The sequence below is a fragment of the Cavia porcellus genome, unplaced genomic scaffold (genome assembly GCF_034190915.1).
Source record: "Cavia porcellus strain 051 isolate PalLab524CR breed Dunkin Hartley unplaced genomic scaffold, mCavPor4.1 scaffold_20, whole genome shotgun sequence".
Lineage (NCBI taxonomy): Eukaryota > Metazoa > Chordata > Mammalia > Rodentia > Caviidae > Cavia > Cavia porcellus.
This window is the reverse complement of record NW_026947503.1, coordinates 26714819-26732966: the sequence shown is the minus strand read 5'-3', so window position 1 is coordinate 26732966 and position 18148 is coordinate 26714819. Positions and strand designations below refer to the sequence as shown.

The following is an 18148-nucleotide window of genomic DNA, read 5'->3' as shown; positions in this document are numbered from 1 at the left end:
TCAGTGGCATGAGTGCCTGCCTGGCAAGTGCGAGGTCATGAGTTCAATTCCTGGTACTCCCTCCCCTCAAAAAATGAAAATACTTCATAGACTGCTAAGTGCTAACTAAATATTAATATTGAAATGATTAGCCATTCATTAACAAGTTTAAAAGATTGTGAATGCCTACAGTAAAGACCTGAATCTGGGAGCAGATATGATGCACCATTGATTTTTGTATGGGAATAGAAAGTTTTTTAGTGGCTAAAATTTACTACCAGGTGTATATGCTTATTTTTAAGTTGTATACTTTGGCCTGACATTATTCTTATGACATTTTTAGGTTTGAAATCACAATGGCAGGAAACAGCCTTGTCCTACCCATCGTTCTGTGGGGCCGCAAAGCGCCAACACATTGCATCTCAACAGTGCTTTTAACAGATGACGGGGCCACAATTGTAACAGGATGCCACGATGGACAGATATGTCTCTGGGATCTCTCAATAGAATTGGAAGTGAGTATTTGAAGTGTCTTATGTACATTTAAAGATAAGACACTACTTATCAGAAATTTGTACATGGTGGGTTGGAGATGTAGCTCAGTTGTAGAGCTAACCTAGCATGTGCAAGGCCCTGGGCTTGACCCCAAGCCCTGGAAAAAAAAGTTGCACTGAATAATAATGTTAATTTGAGTTAATAACATATAGTATATTTTGATTAAAATCCATAGTATAAAGATTGGTTGCGTTATTCATTAGAATTCATGTTACTGGCTGTTGGCAATTCTTATCCACCCTAAATGGTTTAATATTTGTTACATTTAGAATATTTTGAAAGATTATGACTTATTCTTCACAAGATTTCCAAAAAGATGTTAAAAACAGTTTAAAACATTGATACTTTCTAAGTAAATTTTTTATAACGGGTAAGTTTTATTGTATTGATTTTTAAAATCCTATGTATTTATTGTCATTCCTGATTACCCTCGAGTGTTCAATGTAGTTTCTTCCAGGCTCCGCAGTGGATACATCTAGTAGAATACACACACACACACACACACACACACACACGCACGCACGCACGCGTGCATAGGCATGCATACATTCACACTCACACCTCTAATTCCAATACAGTACATAGAGTTTATTCTGCTTTTCTCCTTTCTATGTTTATTGCACCTATCTCTGACAATTCTCAGGAATTTTCTGTAAAAGAGAACAGAGGAAATAGAATGATAGGTGGTATAGACCATTGGAATATGGGTCAGAAGTTTTTTTTTTTTTAATACTTTTTTTTGGTACTCGCCTTATAGAGATATAGTTAACATCTCACATAGTTCACCACCTTCAAATTATATACATTTATGTTTTTCCAGTGTGTTTGTACCCTGTGTACCACAATCAATTTTAGAACTTGTTGTCACCTCAGAAATAAACTTGTACCTGTAACTGTCTTCCATGGTCCTTATGCACCTTGTAACCTATTTTCTGTCTATTTTTTGACTGTTCCGGACATACCATATATGAAGTCATACACCACAGTATGAAGGGTTTTTTAATGGTTAGCTTTTTTCAATTCACATAATGTTTACTATTTAAAAAAATTTTTTTTGTTTATTTGGTCATTATAAAGTTAGAGTTGGTCTTGCACTTACTGAGTAGCCCCAGATGGCCTTGAATCCTGCCTCAGCCTCTCAGTACTGGGTTTACAGGTGTACATCACTGTGCCTGGCTCCCTTTGGCTATTTTCAAATTGGGCTGTTTGTGTTTTTCTTAAAAAAAATTGAAATATTGGAATTCTCTATGTATCTTGGATACAAATTCCTTAATAGCTGCATGATTCATAGATATTTTATCCTATTTGTGGGTTGTCTTTTAACTTTTTTGATTGTTTTCTTTGAAATACAAACTTTTAATTTGATGAAGTTTATCTGTTTTTCTCTTTATTGTGATTTTGTTGTCATATTTAAGAAACAATTGCAAATTTAAGATCGTGAAGATTTCTCCTTCTATTTTTTCCTAATAGTTGTATAGTTTTACTTCTTACCTTTAAGTCTTTGTTACATATTATTTATTTTTGTATATGATAGAACATGGAACCCTCACTTTATTCACTTGCATGTGTCCTTCCAAATGTTTCAGTACCATTTGTTACAAAGACTGTTCAGGGTGGTTGCTGGTATTCTTGTGAAAAATCAATTGAATATAGATGCATGAGTCTATAAATCAATTCTCAATTTTATTTCATTGTTCTATATGTGCATGCTTTATTACCATTGTTTTATGTTTAAATATCGACATTAGAACTGTGTATCATTTAGTTCGGACTCTGCCTTAGTCAGTTTCCTTTGCTGAGACACAATACCCAACATCCACAGTTTTGGCTCCTGTTTTCTGTTTATAGTCAGCTGGCTCAAAGGCAGGAAGGGCATGGTGGAAGGGCTGGCTTTTGTTCTGGTTGTTGGGAAGCAAAGAGAGAAGAGATGAGCCTGGGAGGAAGATATGTACTGTGTATCCCAGTCACACGCTCCTGGGACTCAGCTCTTTGGATCAGACCCAACTCTTACTGCAGGGAGGTTATAGTGCTCCTGTAATGCACTCACCTTCCAAACACACGAGGCGTTGGAAGCCATGTAATGTAATGTTTTGTTATGTTATTTAATTTTGGTTTTTTTTTTTTTGTCTTCTTCGTTTTTATCGGTACCAGGGATCAAACTCACGACTGCCTGCTTGCAAGGCAGGTGCTTATGCCGCTGAGCTAAATCCCCAGCCCCTAATTTTGGTTTTTGAGACAAGCTCCCTCTCTGTAGCCCAGGCTGGCCTTGACCTAGCACCAGTCCTCCTGTTTTGGCCTCTCAAGGACTGGGATTATAGGCATGTGCCATCACTCTGGCTGGGGGCCATTTTAGATTCAAATTTTCACACTTTTGTGCTTGAAGATTATTTTGACTCTTCCAGGATGACTTGAATTTTCACTCAAATTTTAGAATCAGCTTGTCAGTTTCTACAAAGAAGCCAGTGTTTTTTTTTGACAGGGAATATATTGAATCTGGATCAGTTGAGGGAAATACTGTCATATTAAGTTTCCTATCTTGAACATAGACTGTGATTCCATTTATTTAGATCTGCAGTTTTTAAAACAATATTTCGTAGTTTTCAGAGTATGTTTTATACTTCTTTAAATTTGTTTGTAATAATTTAATGTTTTGCATCAATAGTAATTAGAGTTATTCAATTTATATCATTTCCAGATTGTTCGTTACTGGTGATAGAAATACAGTTTACTTTTGTTCATTGAATTTGTATCTCACAACCTTCTTGTATTTGTTTATTAGTTCTAATAATGTTGTAGTGATTGTAATGTTGATTCCTAGGAGTTTCTATAAACAAGGTAATGTCATCCTTAGATAGTTAATACTTTTACTTCTTCCTTGCCAATCTGAATGCCTTGTCTCCCCACCCCCTTATAATGGTCCAGGATAGAACTTGTGGTGTGATATTTAATCGATATCATGAAAGTGGATATCTTTGTTTTGTTCCTGATTTTTTTTTTTTTTTGAGACAAGATCTGACTTTGTAGTTCAGATTGGTATTGAACTCACTGTGTAACCCAGGCTGACATTCAACTTGGAGTGATCCTTTACCTCGGCCTCCCAAGCGCTGGGATTACAGGAGAGTGCCACCACACTGGGCTCTGTTCCTGATTTTAGAGGGAAAGCATTCAGTCTTTGAATTTCAAGTATGATGTTAGCTATGCTTTTTTTTCCTTCATAGGTATCCTTTAAACAGTTGAGCTAATCCCCTTTTGTTCATACTTTGTTGAATTTTTTTTATTATGAAGAGTTTTGGATTTTGTCAAATGCATTTTCTGCATTTATCAGGATGCAGTTTTGTCTTTTGTTTGATAATGGTGTTCCTGCTTTTTTTCAGTGGTGTTTTAGCTGTTTGAATACTAAAGGTGTTTGCAGAAGTGAATATTGATGATTTTTGAGAATATTGATGGTTTTAGAGAGGCAGTTGAAATGAAATTTACAGACACGAGGTAGAAACCAGTAGTAGATTGAGAAATTTTCCTGGATAAAAGCAATACACAATTGCTATAACAGAGAAGCTGGAGTATTTAGTTGTAGCTAGGTTGGTTGTTCTTTTGGTAGAAACATGGGCAAGTGTTGATGCTTCCACTGTTTTTCAGAAAAATGTTTAAGGTCCTCAGTTGAAAATGAGGCAAGAGAAAGAGCTACTGGAGTCTGAGGAGAGAGAAGCTGTGTGGTCAATACCTGCGAGGGTCGAGAGCATGAATGGAAGAGAAATGAGGTAGAAGGCCTCCTGTTATTAGATGTCATTCACTGAACATGAAAATAGTCAGTGTATTTTTTTTCAAACAGTCTTTAGTTTCTTGGGTATAAGCCCAGGCCAAGCTGAAAACTGGGTTTAACTAGTGTGAGTTTTTCTTGGCAGATCTAACAAAGGAAGGGACTGTGCTTAGGATTTGAATGTGTGTGCAGGGCAGTAGTTAGGTAGGTAAGATGAGAGATACTGGTTAGTGCAGTGATGTAGGGTGGAGATCCATGGGAGCTTTTGTGAGGGTGAAAAATTATTGGGGTTGAGAAGTAAGGTGGAGTGCATAAGAATGGAAAGAGGTGGTGATGGGAGACAGATATACTGGAATACGATTCTAGAGGCCTTCATGATCATGGAACTGGAAGGCAATAACCGGTGGGACCTATGTAACAGTGGGGTCACTAGAAACAAAGAGGGCAAGGAGTGAGGAGGCTTGGTGGCTCCAAGGTTGTCTGAAGATACTAAATCACCTGGAATTAAGGTATCAGATGAAGTGGAGACTGAGACAGTCAGCCAAGTGCCAGAATCTTGAAGTGATCTGAATGTCTGTCATGAATGCAGTAAGGTAGATGCTGATTGGTGTAAGATACAAAAATGCTAAGGGTTGTATTAGAGTGGAGAAAGCCATTAGTTGTGGAGGGGAGAATGAGGAGGGAAGAAGAAACTTACTCTTTTTCTGGATGTCGCATTACTTGTAATGTAGAAGAACCAGCCCCTCTTTGAGAAAGTGTGAACAGAAACTATCCCTAGGGCACTTCTAGATTTTGATTAGTGCAGCAATATAGAAAGCAGTGTTCCAAAATGAGGTTGAGACTGTAAAGGTTTTTGTTGATTATTGTTCTTCTGTTCCAAGGGAGCACAGAGGAAGAATGGGGAGGACATATGATTGGGTCACATGAAGTAGTGTGCAGATGATGATGTATTTATAATAATCACTCTTCCCGTTTGCCATTCAGAACACTTTCTTAAAATCTCTTCTTTGTAATGGCCCAGAAAGCCTCTGTTTAATGTGAGTGAAATTTTGTTCATTAAAAAAACATGTCAATAATGAAAATATTATGTTCAAGTTTTTATGTTTTGGCTAGCTATACTAATGAAAGTAAGGTCAGAGTGTAATTACTTTCTTCATTATTTTCCTCAATGCTGCAACAAAGTACCTGAGACCCACTAGTTATAGGAGGAAAGGTTTATTTAGACTCATAGTTTGTAGAGATTTCTTTCCATAGTTGTCTGGATCATGGGCCAGGTAGCACATGGCAGAGGTGAAATGGTTCATGACACAGCTGGGAGAAGCAGGGAGAGACATCCAGCGAGAAGGGAGGGAGATACATCCTTCCAGACCATTCTTCCAGTGACTCACCCCTCCAACCAGGCGTCACCTCCCAAAGCACATTTCGTGTAAACTGATCAGTGGAATAACACCCTGACAATGAGCACATGAGGCTTTGAGGGGACATCCACAACAGCTACATTTCTGTAAATTTACGCTTTCATCTGACAGTGGATGGCATAACCAGATATGTTAGTTGTATTTTATAATTTTTCATTATCAATACTTAGAAATACAGTTGCTTTTTGATTATTTGGCTTGCTGTACTATGACAATGTTATATTCATTTATTACTTCTAGAAGACTTTTTCTAGTTACCCTTGGATTTTCTTTATATCTGATTATATTGTCTGCGAACAAAAGTAGTTTTACTTCTTCCTTTACCATATACATGACTTTTCCTGCCTTTTTAATTGTCATATTCAAGACAATTACTTATTACTTATTGTTCAGGCTTCTGGTACATTGTTCATTATTGCAGGAACATATATCCTTGCCATGTTCCCAGTCCCGGGAGGAACATATTCGGTGTGTCACCATGAAGTGTGATATTAGCTTTAGGTTTTTCATAAAGGATTTTTACTAGGTTGAGTTACCCATTTGTTCTTCATTTGCTTAGTGCATTTTTTTTACTCATGAAGCTTTTTGCATTTTTAAAACATTGTTTTTGTATCTTTGAATATCAGTTTTTCTCTAGTGTTCTAATATGGTGAATTACATTGCTTTTCAAATAGTAAATTAACTGACATCTCAGGATAGGTCTCACTAGATCATAATGTGTTTCCATTTTCTATATTGTTAGATTCCATTTGTTACAATTCTATTAGAAATGTTTTTTGAGAGGGATAGGCTTGAGTAATAGTTTATAATAATCTTTTTTTCTTTTACTTAAATTTCTTTGGTTTTGGAATCAAGATCATATGCGGGCCTCATATAATGAATTTTAGAAGTGTTCTCTTGTCCTTTATTTTCTGGAAGTTTGTGCAATATTGGAATTATTTCTTCCTTAAATGTTTGCTGGAATTTACCAGTGAAGGCATCTGAGCCTAACATTTTCTTTCTTTCTTTCTACATCACTGAGCTAAATCCCAGCCCCATTCTTTTTTTTTTTTTGGTAGCCCAACATTTTCTGTGAGGGAAAGATTTTATTTTGTTTTATTGTGGGTACATTTTAGATATAGATAGTGACAACATTCTTCATAGATAACTTATATGATATATCTTACTGCTTTTTCCCATTCCCGTCCCCTCCATTCAATCCCTCTTCCCCTCATTGTTTTTTTTTTTTTTTTTTTTTAATTTTATTTAAGGAGAAAAGAAAAAAAAAGGAGAGAAAGGGTACAAGTTATACAGATTTGCAGAAAAAAAAATGAACAGTAGGAAATTACTAGTTAATGGATTACATATTGTCATCTTAGAAATAATTGTTCAAGTCACAAAATTAAAGCTTGTAAAGTGGACATTCCATCAATGATACTGCAAACAGTTCTGTTCAATGATCCAATAAAACTCTGTGATACGATATTCTATCTTATACACTTAAATATACATGCAGTTATATAGTTTAGAGCACTTTCTTTTCCTCTCTTTTGTACAATGACTATTACACATTTTGGGTTTCATTGCTCTCACGGTTCTTATTACTTTTTTTGGAAGAGAGTAAAACCAAATGTGACATAACAGAACAGAATCAGTCAAGTCAAAAGGGTGGACATAAGAGATAATGTGAAAACATAATACAAGGTGATCAACAGTGGTTACTATAATGCCTCCCTCTATCTCTAATAGAATTGCCTATACCATTAGTTATAATACAATTGAACAAAACAGTAAAGGACAAAACCAAACCATTGGAGACATTGTAGGTCTTCAAAAGTAGATAAAAGTCAACGAGAATGGGCGTTATAATGAATCTCATTATCTTCACAGCTGATGCCTAAATTTTCAAACCTGATACTATCCAGCAAAACAGAATAGGGGAACATCAGTTAAAAACCAGATGGTGAGAGTAATACAGGGCTTTAAATCGAGGTAATGGAAAGTCAAAGTGGGTTACTATAATATATCCTGTTATTTTTTTTCCTTTAATTAAAAGGATAAAAATTTTAAAAAAGTATTAAAAAAGTAAATAATGGAGTGAGATAAAAGAGGGCATAACAACGAAACAGCACAGATCAAAACATAACCATTTAAGCAGAATAGTGTTTCACCACCAGATAATCCTGACCTAAAAGTAGTTACCATATTGTCTCTTTCCTTGAAATCCTTGAGTACAACTTCGTATACTGTAGCATTAAGTATATCAAAACAATGTAAAACCATTTAAGAGAATGACAGCATTACAGAGTATTTAGAATCGACTAACAGAAAATGAATAATGGTTTCTGTATAATCTCCTTGTCTTTAAAAGGTTTTTGCTTATACTATCGTACATAATAAAATCCAGTAAGATACAACCTATTTAGACCATTGGAGACAGAAGGACAAAAGCTAGATGAGACTTCAAAACAAGATGATACTAAATCAGTATTACCTATTAAGATGTCATTTTCTCCAAAATAGCTGTTCCTATCATCCAATCTTCTCTGCCTCATTTCTGTTGAGCTCTTATTCTGTCAGTAGCTGTCAGTTTGTCTTCTTCACTTTGTTCTCTGCTCCATTAGTTGTGGCCTCCACTATTTCTGGATTCTTTGTATTTTTCTTTTTTTAGAATATCCTGCAATACTCTCTGTAGAGTTGAATTGGTGGTTGCAAATTCCCCCAGTTCCTCTTTATCCTGGAAGCACCTTGTTTTTCCATCAATTTCCAGGGACAGTTGTGCAGGATATCTCAATCTTGGCTGGAGATTATTATCTTTCAAAGCTTGAATTATTTCCCCCCACACTCTTCGTGATTTGATGGTTTGTGCAGAGAAATCTGCTGTAATTCTGATGGGTGCTGCCTTGTAAGTGGTCTGTTTCTTGTCTCTGACAGCTTTTAATATTCTGTTCTTGTATTGAATTTCTGGAATTTTTATTATTATATGCCTGGGTGTTGCTCTGTTTGGGTTGTAGGTAGCTGGGGTCCTGTATGCCTCATACATCTGAGTATCTTTACCTTTTGCTAAATTAGGAAAATTCTCCTGGATTATTTCTGTGAGTAGCTTTTGTAGTTCATTTGTTTGTGTCCCTACTTCTTCTTTTATGTTCTTAATCCTTAAGTTATGTATCCTCTTATCATCTTCTTGTCTTTGTATTATTGCTTTTTGTTTCTTTGTTATTTTTAAGAAGTTTTTCATTTCATTCTCCCATATTACAATTCTGCCCTCCAGTTCAGATAGTCTGTCCTTAGTTTCTTTCAAGCTGTTATGCCAGTCTTCGATAGACTTCTTAGTTTCTTGGTAGTCCCTTTGAACCTGCTTCACGTATTCTATGCTTTCCCTGTTTTCTCCATCAAACAATTCTCCCCTCTTTTTCTGTTCTTCCATTCCACCATCTGTTTTTTCTTAGGTGGGGCTTAGCATTTCTCTAACTATTCTGCATACTTCTAGCTTCAGGTCGTTGATAACTTCATTCCTGAATTGGTCTATGAGGCTCTCTATATGGTGCTTTATGTGTATTGGTGTGGTGTCCGCTATTGCCTGTTTCTCAGAATTGGAGGCCGAGGAGCCTTTCTTGTTGCTGCCTCTTCCCATATTCTCTGTTCCTTATATATGCAAGCTTATATGAGAGGCCCAGCTTCTCTCCCTGTCAGCCACAGCCTGATCGAATTGCGCCGGTTAGGTGTTCCCACTCACCGCTGCGCACCAGGCAGCCTATGCGGGGCCCGCCCCTCCCGGCCTCCGTCGGGCTCTGGGATCTGGGTTGGGCCAGCCTACGGGGTCCGCCGGCAGCGTCACGCAGGCCAGGCACTTTTCACCAATCCCGCCCGAGAGGGGAATGTGTGGCTGGAGTCGCCAGCGCGCCCTGCTCCCGCAGGACTGCTCGGGCCCAGAAAGTCCGCTGGAGTCAAACTGTGGTGGAGTGTCAGTTTCTCTCACTCACTTCGCCACAAGTCAGTGCACGCCTCCCTGCCTGTCCTGTTTTCGACTCCGTTCGCAGACTCCCGTTCTCAGAGTTTCCACGCGTCTCTCTCCTTGCCGAGCCGATGTAGAGGCAGCCAGCCACTGCACGGCGGGAAACCCAAATTGCGGCTTCCAATGGCGCAGGGTCCAGCCTCAGCAGCGAGACTTTTCTGTTCCAGTTTTAGCACCAGGACTGCATTCCAAGTTGGTTTCTCTCAGCTGAGTTTGTTCCTGAGTCAGCAGAGCATAATTCCACCTGCTTATGTCTCTTTAGTCCGCACCATACCTGGCTTCTGAGCCTAGTTTTTCAGAGAGCCTCCGGTAGTTGCTGTTATCTGTCCGCCATGTTCTCCCGGAAGTCCCCTCATTGTTTACAAAAGCTTTGTTTCTATTTTTTCCTTTTGTCCTCCTTCCTTCCTTCCTTCCTTCCTTCCTTTTCCTCCCACCCTCCCTATTCCTTTTTCCCTGCCCATTTGAATCTTTTCTTCCCAATACCTGTTACACATTTGGTCCTTCCTTACACTTTCGGTTTCTCATGCAAGAAACAGTGTGGTTTTTACACATGTGTTCAATTTATTTCACTTGAGTGTGGTCTCAAAGTGTATCCATTTAGCTGGAAATGTCTCAAGCTTCTTGTTTTTTATCCTTCATTACCACATCTTCTTTATCCATTCATCAATTGATGGGCATTTGAGTTGTTTTCAAGATTTAGCTATTACAAACTGTGCTGTCATAAACATGAATGTGCATATATGGCTGCGATATGATGCTTTGAATTATTTTGGGAAGATACCAAGATTGGGAATGAGTGGGTTGGATGGAACCTCTAGTTTTCAGTTTTTGAGAACTCTTCACACTGATTTTCACAGTGCTTGCATCAGTCCACACTCCACCAACAGTGGAGAAGGGTTCCTTTTCCTCCACAGCCTCACCAGCATTTCTTACTGGTTGATTTCTTGATAATAACCATCCTTTCTGGAATGAGATGGAATCTTAGTGTTGTTTTAATTTGCTTCTCTCACATGACCAATATTGAACATTTTTTCATATATTTATTTGTCATTTCTACTTTTTCATCTTAGAAGTGTCTGTTCATTTCAGTGCCCATTTTTGATGGGTCTTTAAATTTGGTGGGGGTGGTCTGATTTTTTTGAATTCTTCGTATATTCCAGATAGTCTTTTGTCTGAGGAACAGCTGGCAAAGAGCCAGCCTGCAGCTGCTCTGTGTTCTGAGCCCAGGCAGCCCCTCTCTAAGATGTCTGCTGGTCAGTCAGTCTCTCCGAGGGGCATCTGCAGCCAAATAACTCACCAGCCACTGCAGTCTGCTGCATCGGCTGCTCTGTCCCACTAGTGCATTTCTCTGGGGAGACCTCAGAGGTCGCCAGTAGTCATGTGCGGTAACAAGGTGTGAGCAGCCCTTTACATATGTAAGTCAGGCATCAGGGAGAAAGTGCCGCTTGCCACCTCGTAGTTCTTCTTCGTTGAGGTCTCTCTCTTCACTCTACCTGTGGGCTTTAGTTCTTGCTTCAGATCCTTGCTGGGTCCCAAGAACCCGCTTCCCTCCTCCTCCTGTTTCTTCTATGGCTTGTTTATAGTAAAGTGTCTGGACAGCAAATCTTGGAGAGGCTGTTTCTCTGCTCTTCACCACTCTGCCATTTTTGAGGGAAAGATTTTAAATTATATATTTGATACATATAAAATATAGAGGATTATTCAGCTAGTCTTAGGGTTTTGTGTTGGTTTTTTGGTTGTCGTTTTTCTGGTGTTGAGAATCAAGAAGTATTTTACTGCAGTTCTTATGTTAAAGAAGGAGATTACATTTTCACAGACTTTAAGAAGAAATAACACAAACAAATATGTTACAAAGACCATATGTGGCCTGTAAAGACCTTTAAAGAAGGGTTTGCTGACCTTGATTAAGTTGTCAAAATTAGTGGCATACAGGGCCGATAATATTCCCTTATTGTTTTAATGACTATAGATTTATAAAGGTGACTCTTATCTTTGATTTATGCCTTCTCTCTTTTGTGATCAATTTTAGCTAGAGTTTATTGATTTTATTGATTTTTATTGATTTTATTGATTTTTACAAAGAACCAATAAGCCTGATGTGGTGGCTCACACGTGTAATGCCAGTAGTTGGAAACCTGAGGCAGGAAGATTGCTGCAAGTTCTAGGCAAGCCTGTCCTACTTAGTGAGTCTGAGGCCAACCTGAACTACGTAGCAAGACCCTGATTCAAATCAAAACCAAAAACCAAAAGAAAAAGGAAAACCCAAACTCAGCTTTGTTCTAGGTATTTTTGTTGTGTATTCTTAAGGTATGACCCTTCTGGGTTCTTTTCCTATTGCCTTAAATGCTCAGCAAAAACTGTAGTCTCTGGCCTTTTCAGCTCTTGAATTCCTCTTGCTTTTGTGTAAGCTCTAAGAATTTACAGATCTAGTTTCCAAGTCATTTTCTGTTAGGGTTTGGAAGAATGTAACTGTGTGCATTCATGGCTTGGAATGAAGTACTAGACCCAGGGAGATCCAGTGCAGATTTTCCACACCTTTTTTTTTTACCAGCTCCATTTTTGTGATCTTCTGTCCTCAAGCTGTTCTTCTTCCCTGAACTTTGACCTGTCTCATCCGTCATTGCACTCTCAGCATCAGTCTAGGGTCTTCCTACCCTTTAGGCTGGTTCGTTAAGGACCTGCACAGGGAAAGCCTGGTGATTATAGCTTCCTTCATGTGTTCCTTACTCTCAAGTCACTCCCAGCCTATTGCCCACCATTTAGACAGCGTGTATCCTTTTTTTCCTAGATTTTTATGTGTGTATGTTATGTGTGCAGCATATTTTTTCTAGATTTTTATGGTGAGAAGAAAGCCTAGCTTTGGTTACTATATTATGATTGAAAATGGAACTTCATGATGATAATGTACTTTGGAAATAAAACAGACTGGTCAACTTGATTTTGTTGAGGGCATTAAAAGTGATTTTTTTTTTTTCCTGTGGAACAATACTGACTGAATCTCTGAATGGAGTTAGGGGTTGAATGTATGAGAAAACATTCTAGGCCTATTCCAAATGTGAGCAGTGATTGTTTTTTTAATAAAATTTTAACTATGGTCAAGAAGAATTTGATTTGGATTTTTTAAGTAATCACATACCAGAACCATAGAACTATTTCAATACTTCTTGCCATGGACAAGTTTAATTTTGGACAGTTTGGCAGTCCTAATTGAAGTAAGACAAATTATTTGCAAAATTGACACCATAAAGTGTGAAGGGGATTGAAAGACATTGGTCATATTTCATTCTTAAATTGTGCATTGAATATGTGGCTATTCAATTTAATCTTTATATATGTTGCAAGTACTATTTATATGTATTCAATATAGGAAAGTAACCTGAGGTCCTGAATTGACCTGAACTAATATGCCAGTTGGTACAAACCAGGTAACTCTGGGCACTGATTGCCTGCTTGTTTTAGAACTGTATTAAGCCTTCCTTTCTGCTAGGCATTATGTCTTTAAGTCAGTGATGTGTGAAGGTCATTCTTCTTGGCACTAATGTTGATACTAACATTTGGAAAGAGGTCTGTCTTGTTTGCTGTGTTTGAGGCTGTGAATTTAGACTCTTAAAGTGCTTACAGAACAGTGATTATTTTGAAAACAAGTGAGCTCAAATTATGGTATTTACACAGGTTCAAATTCTTAACCTGGTTTCCTAGTAAAATAAAGAGTTGAGTGCTTAAGATTGCCTTGATTTGAATCCTGGTCTGCCCTTCGCTATATAATATTGTTCAAATAATATCACTTCTACTTGATTTATTTCTACTCAGAACTACTTGGTACGGTGATGGTAAGAATTATGTGGATCAGGGTTCACTCTTGGGCAGCTCTTAATTTTTAGTGTTCTAAGCAATTTTTTTTTCAAATGTATATTGTGTATTTATATTGAATACTTAACAAGGTCACTAATTGAGGGTTAATTTTATATCTGGTACTTACAGTGGCATGTTTTTGCATTCTAGATTAATCCTCGAGCACTGTTGTTTGGCCATACAGCTTCAATCACTTGTTTGTCTAAAGCTTGTGCGTCTAGTGACAAACAGTACATTGTAAGTGCATCTGAAAGTGGGTAAGTATATATATATATATATTTTTTTTTTTTTTGGTCAGGTTTCCTTTTCCTCCCTAAATTTTTACATTTTAAAAATTATTTTTAATTGATAAGTTTTTATGAATTCAATACGATGTTTATGATTTCTTTTTTCATCTTATGTCTTTATAGCATTATAATAGTAGCAGTGTTTGGTCCTTTTTTGTGGTGTTTTTGAGACAGGGTCTTGGCTATGTAGTTCAGGCTGGCCTGCCCTCGTTATGTAGCCCTCGCTGGCCTCGAACTCTGGAGATACTTCTGCCTTGGGCTCCTGAGTGCTAGGATTATAGGCGTGCACCACCATGCCCGGCTGTAGTGTTAATGGAAAATTAATTTTAAACTACTGTGAAAAAGTTGAACAGTGCTTTATAAATCAGATTCAAAATTAGCTATTATTTTGCTTTACAGAGAGATGTGCCTTTGGGATGTGAGTGATGGCAGGTGTATTGAATTTACAAAATTAGCCTGCACACATACTGGCATACAGGTTGGTATCTATTTCTGACTGAGTCAGCATGGTTTATTGTGAGTATGTAATTAAAAATGTTTTAAAACATTGAGCCTGTATTTTTATGTGAAAAATCTAGTCTGTCCTGGTTACCCTGATAAGAGCGCATGTTAATCAGCTGTGCATTGCCACAACAAGCACCTAAGATAATCAGCTTCTGAAGAGAAAAAGGTTACTTTGTCTCATGGCTTTATTTTATTTATTTTATTTTATTTATTTATTTGGACAGGGTCTCGCTATGTAATTCAGGCTAATCTTGAATTCACCATGTAGCTTAGGCTGGGCTTGAACTCATAGTGATCTGTTGGATCAGCTTCTTAAATGCTGAGATTATAGGCATGCACCACCAAACCCGGCAGCACATGGCTTTAGAGAGTCAAATTCTTGATCAGGTGGTTGCTTTGGGCCTCTGCTGCAGGTGCCAGATGGCAGTGTCAGGGGCTAAGTGTAGTATATTTCATACAATCACTCCAACATCTTTACAGAGTAAATAAGAGTGTATCAATGTCACATAAAAGGATGCTGCGACCTAGAGGGGTTAAATGAGTTGCCCAGGCCTCACAGTGAGTCTTTCTTGGTTTGTCTGATGAGACTGTGCCCCTTCTCTTATATCCTACTGCCTCCCCTAAAACAAACTGGTAACATAATTTCTCAAGAAAGGAAACTTGCACTAACATAAATTAGAAGGCACAGTGTACAAAGGGTTTCTTTTTTTTTTTTTTGTCTTTTTTCCTTTTTATCGGTACCGGGGATCGAACTCACAACTGCCTGCTTGCAAGGCAGGTGCTTATGCCGCTGAGCTAAATCCCCAGCCCCGTACAAAGGGTTTCTAAAAATTAATTTTAAGTTTTTACACATATTCACAGAGAAGATAGATATTGCTTGTATTGTTACCTACTGAAATTGTAAAGGAATGCCAATTTATTAATTTACCATATGGGTGAGGCATTCTTTTTTAACATTTGAAAAGTTAATTCTCCATTTAGGACACTTTCTTTGCAAAATCAAAGTATCCTGGAAGCTGAATTAGTAGTGCTCAGAAGATTAGAAGTATGACTTTAACTCAAAAAGTGGGAGACGTTTAGTTAAACAGTTATAATCAAATGCCCTCTGAATGGAGGTTTTTTTTGGTTATACAGGGTCTTCCGATGTAGCTCAGGCTGACCTTGAACTCTGGTGGTCCTCCTGCCTCAGCCTCTGAGTGCAGGGATTACAGGTGTGCAGAGAGCTGTTCTTTAGTGACCTCCTAACTCTAAACCTGTAGTATAAGTTCTCTGGATGCAACTGAATGAACACTGACAAAGGTTGCTTCCCTGTACCCTTCCTTTTCATTCTGACACATCCTTCCCTTATGTGGCTCAAGCCTGCCTAAAGCCACATTATTAGGGATGACCCACGTTGGTCCCTGGGAACTTCTTTTGGCTGTTGTGATTTTTGAAATCCATAGGTGAGCCCTTGTGATGGTCTGCATTTTATGAGGTACCTCATTGCCCCTATACCTAGACTTTTAGTGGAGTTACCTGGTACATATTAATGTTTCATGATCAGTGTTCATACTGTGTGTACAAAGTTTTATTCCTTATTATACAGGCATTTCATAATTAAGAAAAGATTTTGCAATCCCTTCACACACAATATTAAGCTTTGAGATTAGAACTAATGAATGTGGGAACAGCCTCGATCCAGGAATTCCCAGTTATCTCCCCTACGCAGAGTGATTATAATCTTGCTCTCTGTCCTTTGCCTAGCTTGCCTTTATATGATTCATTTTGTAACACAAGGACGTCTTCATCCTTAGAGAATCCTCAGAGAGAAGGAGTCCGCTAAAAAAATCAGTTTTATGAGTCTGAGGAAAGATGGAGCTTTTGAATGGCTGTCTGGCTTGGTAGTTATTCTTTCCCTGTCCTTTGGTGGGTGTAATGCTGTATTCTCTTGAGTAGGTCTTCACATTGGTGATCTTGTGAGATCTCAGTTGTATTTGTTATCCTTTCCTTCTATAAAGTATAATGCACACTACATTTACATATTTGCTTCATGCTTTTGTCTGAAAGAAGCACTTAGTTTAGTCAGAATTTGATTCTGATTAATTTTTTTTGAGACAGAGTCTTGCTACAAAGTCCAGGCCGGACTTGAACTTAGACACAGGCTCCCAAGAGCTGGGATGGCAAGCATGTGCTCTTACACTCCCCAGATTATAATATATTTAAACATTAATCATTTTTTACTTTAAAATTTTGTCTATAACGTATAATTAGAAGCCCATACTCACCCATTCACATTCATTTCTTTTTTTTTAATTTTTTAAAAAATTTTATTTAAGGAGAAAAAAACAGAAAAAGGGTACAAGTAATACAAAATTTAAAAAATAAACAGTAAGAAATCACTAGTTAATAGATTACATATTCTCATCTTAGAAATAGTTGTTCAAGTTACAAAATTAAAGCATATAAAGTGAATTTTCAAACAGTGAGACTGCAAACAGTTTTGTTCAATGATCCAAAAATACTTAGTAATATGGTTATCTGTCTTATACACTTAAACATATATGTAGTTATAACCTTTAGAGCACTTTCTTTTCTTTTCTTTTGTACAATGACAATCACACATTTTGGGTTTTATTACTCCTACAATTCTTATTACTTTTTTTGAAGAGAGTAAAACCAAATGCGACATATCAGAATAGAGTCAGTCAAATCAAAAGGAGGGACATAATAGATAATGTAAAAACAAAATACAAGGTGATCAACAATGGTTACCATACTGCCTCTTGCTATCTTAAGAAGAATTGCCTATATTATCAGTTATAATAAAATTGAACAAAACAGTAAAGAATAAAACCAAAACATTGGAAACATTTACAGGACTTTAAAAGAAGATAATAGTCAACCAGAATGGGCATCATAATGAATCTTATTGTCTTCACAGTTGTTGCCTATACTTTTGAACTTGGTACTATCAAGCTAAGTAGAATACGGGGAAATCAGTCAAAATAAGATGGTGAGGGCAATACAGGGTTTCAAATCAAGTTAATAGGAAATCAAAGTGGGTTACTATAATGTATCCTGCTATTTTTTTTATTTACTTTTCCCTTAATTGAAAAGATAAAAATAAAAAAGTAAATAGTTAAAAAGAGACAGATAAAAGAGGGCATAACAACAGAACAGCTCAGGTCAAAACATAACCATTTAAGCAAAATAGTGTTTCACCACAAGATATCCTGACATAAAAGTAGTTACCATAGTGTCTCCTTCCTTGAAATCTTTGAGTTAACTTTGTATACTGTAGCACCAAACATATCAAGACAATGTAAAACCATTCAAGAGAATGACATTATTACAGGATATTTAGAGGCAACTAACAGAAAATGAACAATGGTTTCTGTATAATCTCCTTGTCTGTAAAAGTTTTTGCTTCTATTATCACATATAGTAAAATCCAATAAGATACAACCTGTTAAGACTGATGGAGACAGAAGAATACAAGTTTGATGGGACTTCAAAACAAGATGATACTAAATCAGCACTAGCTATTATGATGTCTTGTTTTCTCCAAAATAGCTGTTCCTACCATCCAATCTTCTCTGCCTCACTTCCGTTGAGCTCTTTTTCTGTCGTTTGTTGTCAGTTTGTCTTCTTCATTTCTCTTTCTGCTCCATTCATCTGCTCCTCTCTGCCACTATTTCTGGATCTTGGTTTTTTCCTTTTTTAGAATATCCTGCAGTATTCTCTGTAGAGTTGAACTGGTGGTTGCAAATTCCCCTAGTTCCTCTTTATCCTGGAAGCACTTTGTTTTTCCATCAATTTCCAG

At 37.3% G+C, this 18148-nt stretch overlaps 1 protein-coding gene across 4 annotated transcripts in view; it reads left to right on the top strand.

The window, feature by feature from the left end:
• Nucleotides 1–18148, top strand: part of Wdr7 (WD repeat domain 7) — a 369257-nt gene that overhangs the window by 26107 nt on the left and 325002 nt on the right. For all 4 annotated transcript variants that reach the window (XM_063231571.1, XM_013157175.3, XM_063231573.1 and 1 more), the window contains exons 2-4: nucleotides 323–494; nucleotides 13706–13812; nucleotides 14242–14320. In XM_063231571.1, the coding sequence (XP_063087641.1) occupies nucleotides 336–494; nucleotides 13706–13812; nucleotides 14242–14320 (345 nt within the window). In that variant the 5' untranslated portion in view covers nucleotides 323–335. The remainder of the gene's footprint in view (nucleotides 1–322; nucleotides 495–13705; nucleotides 13813–14241; nucleotides 14321–18148) is intronic.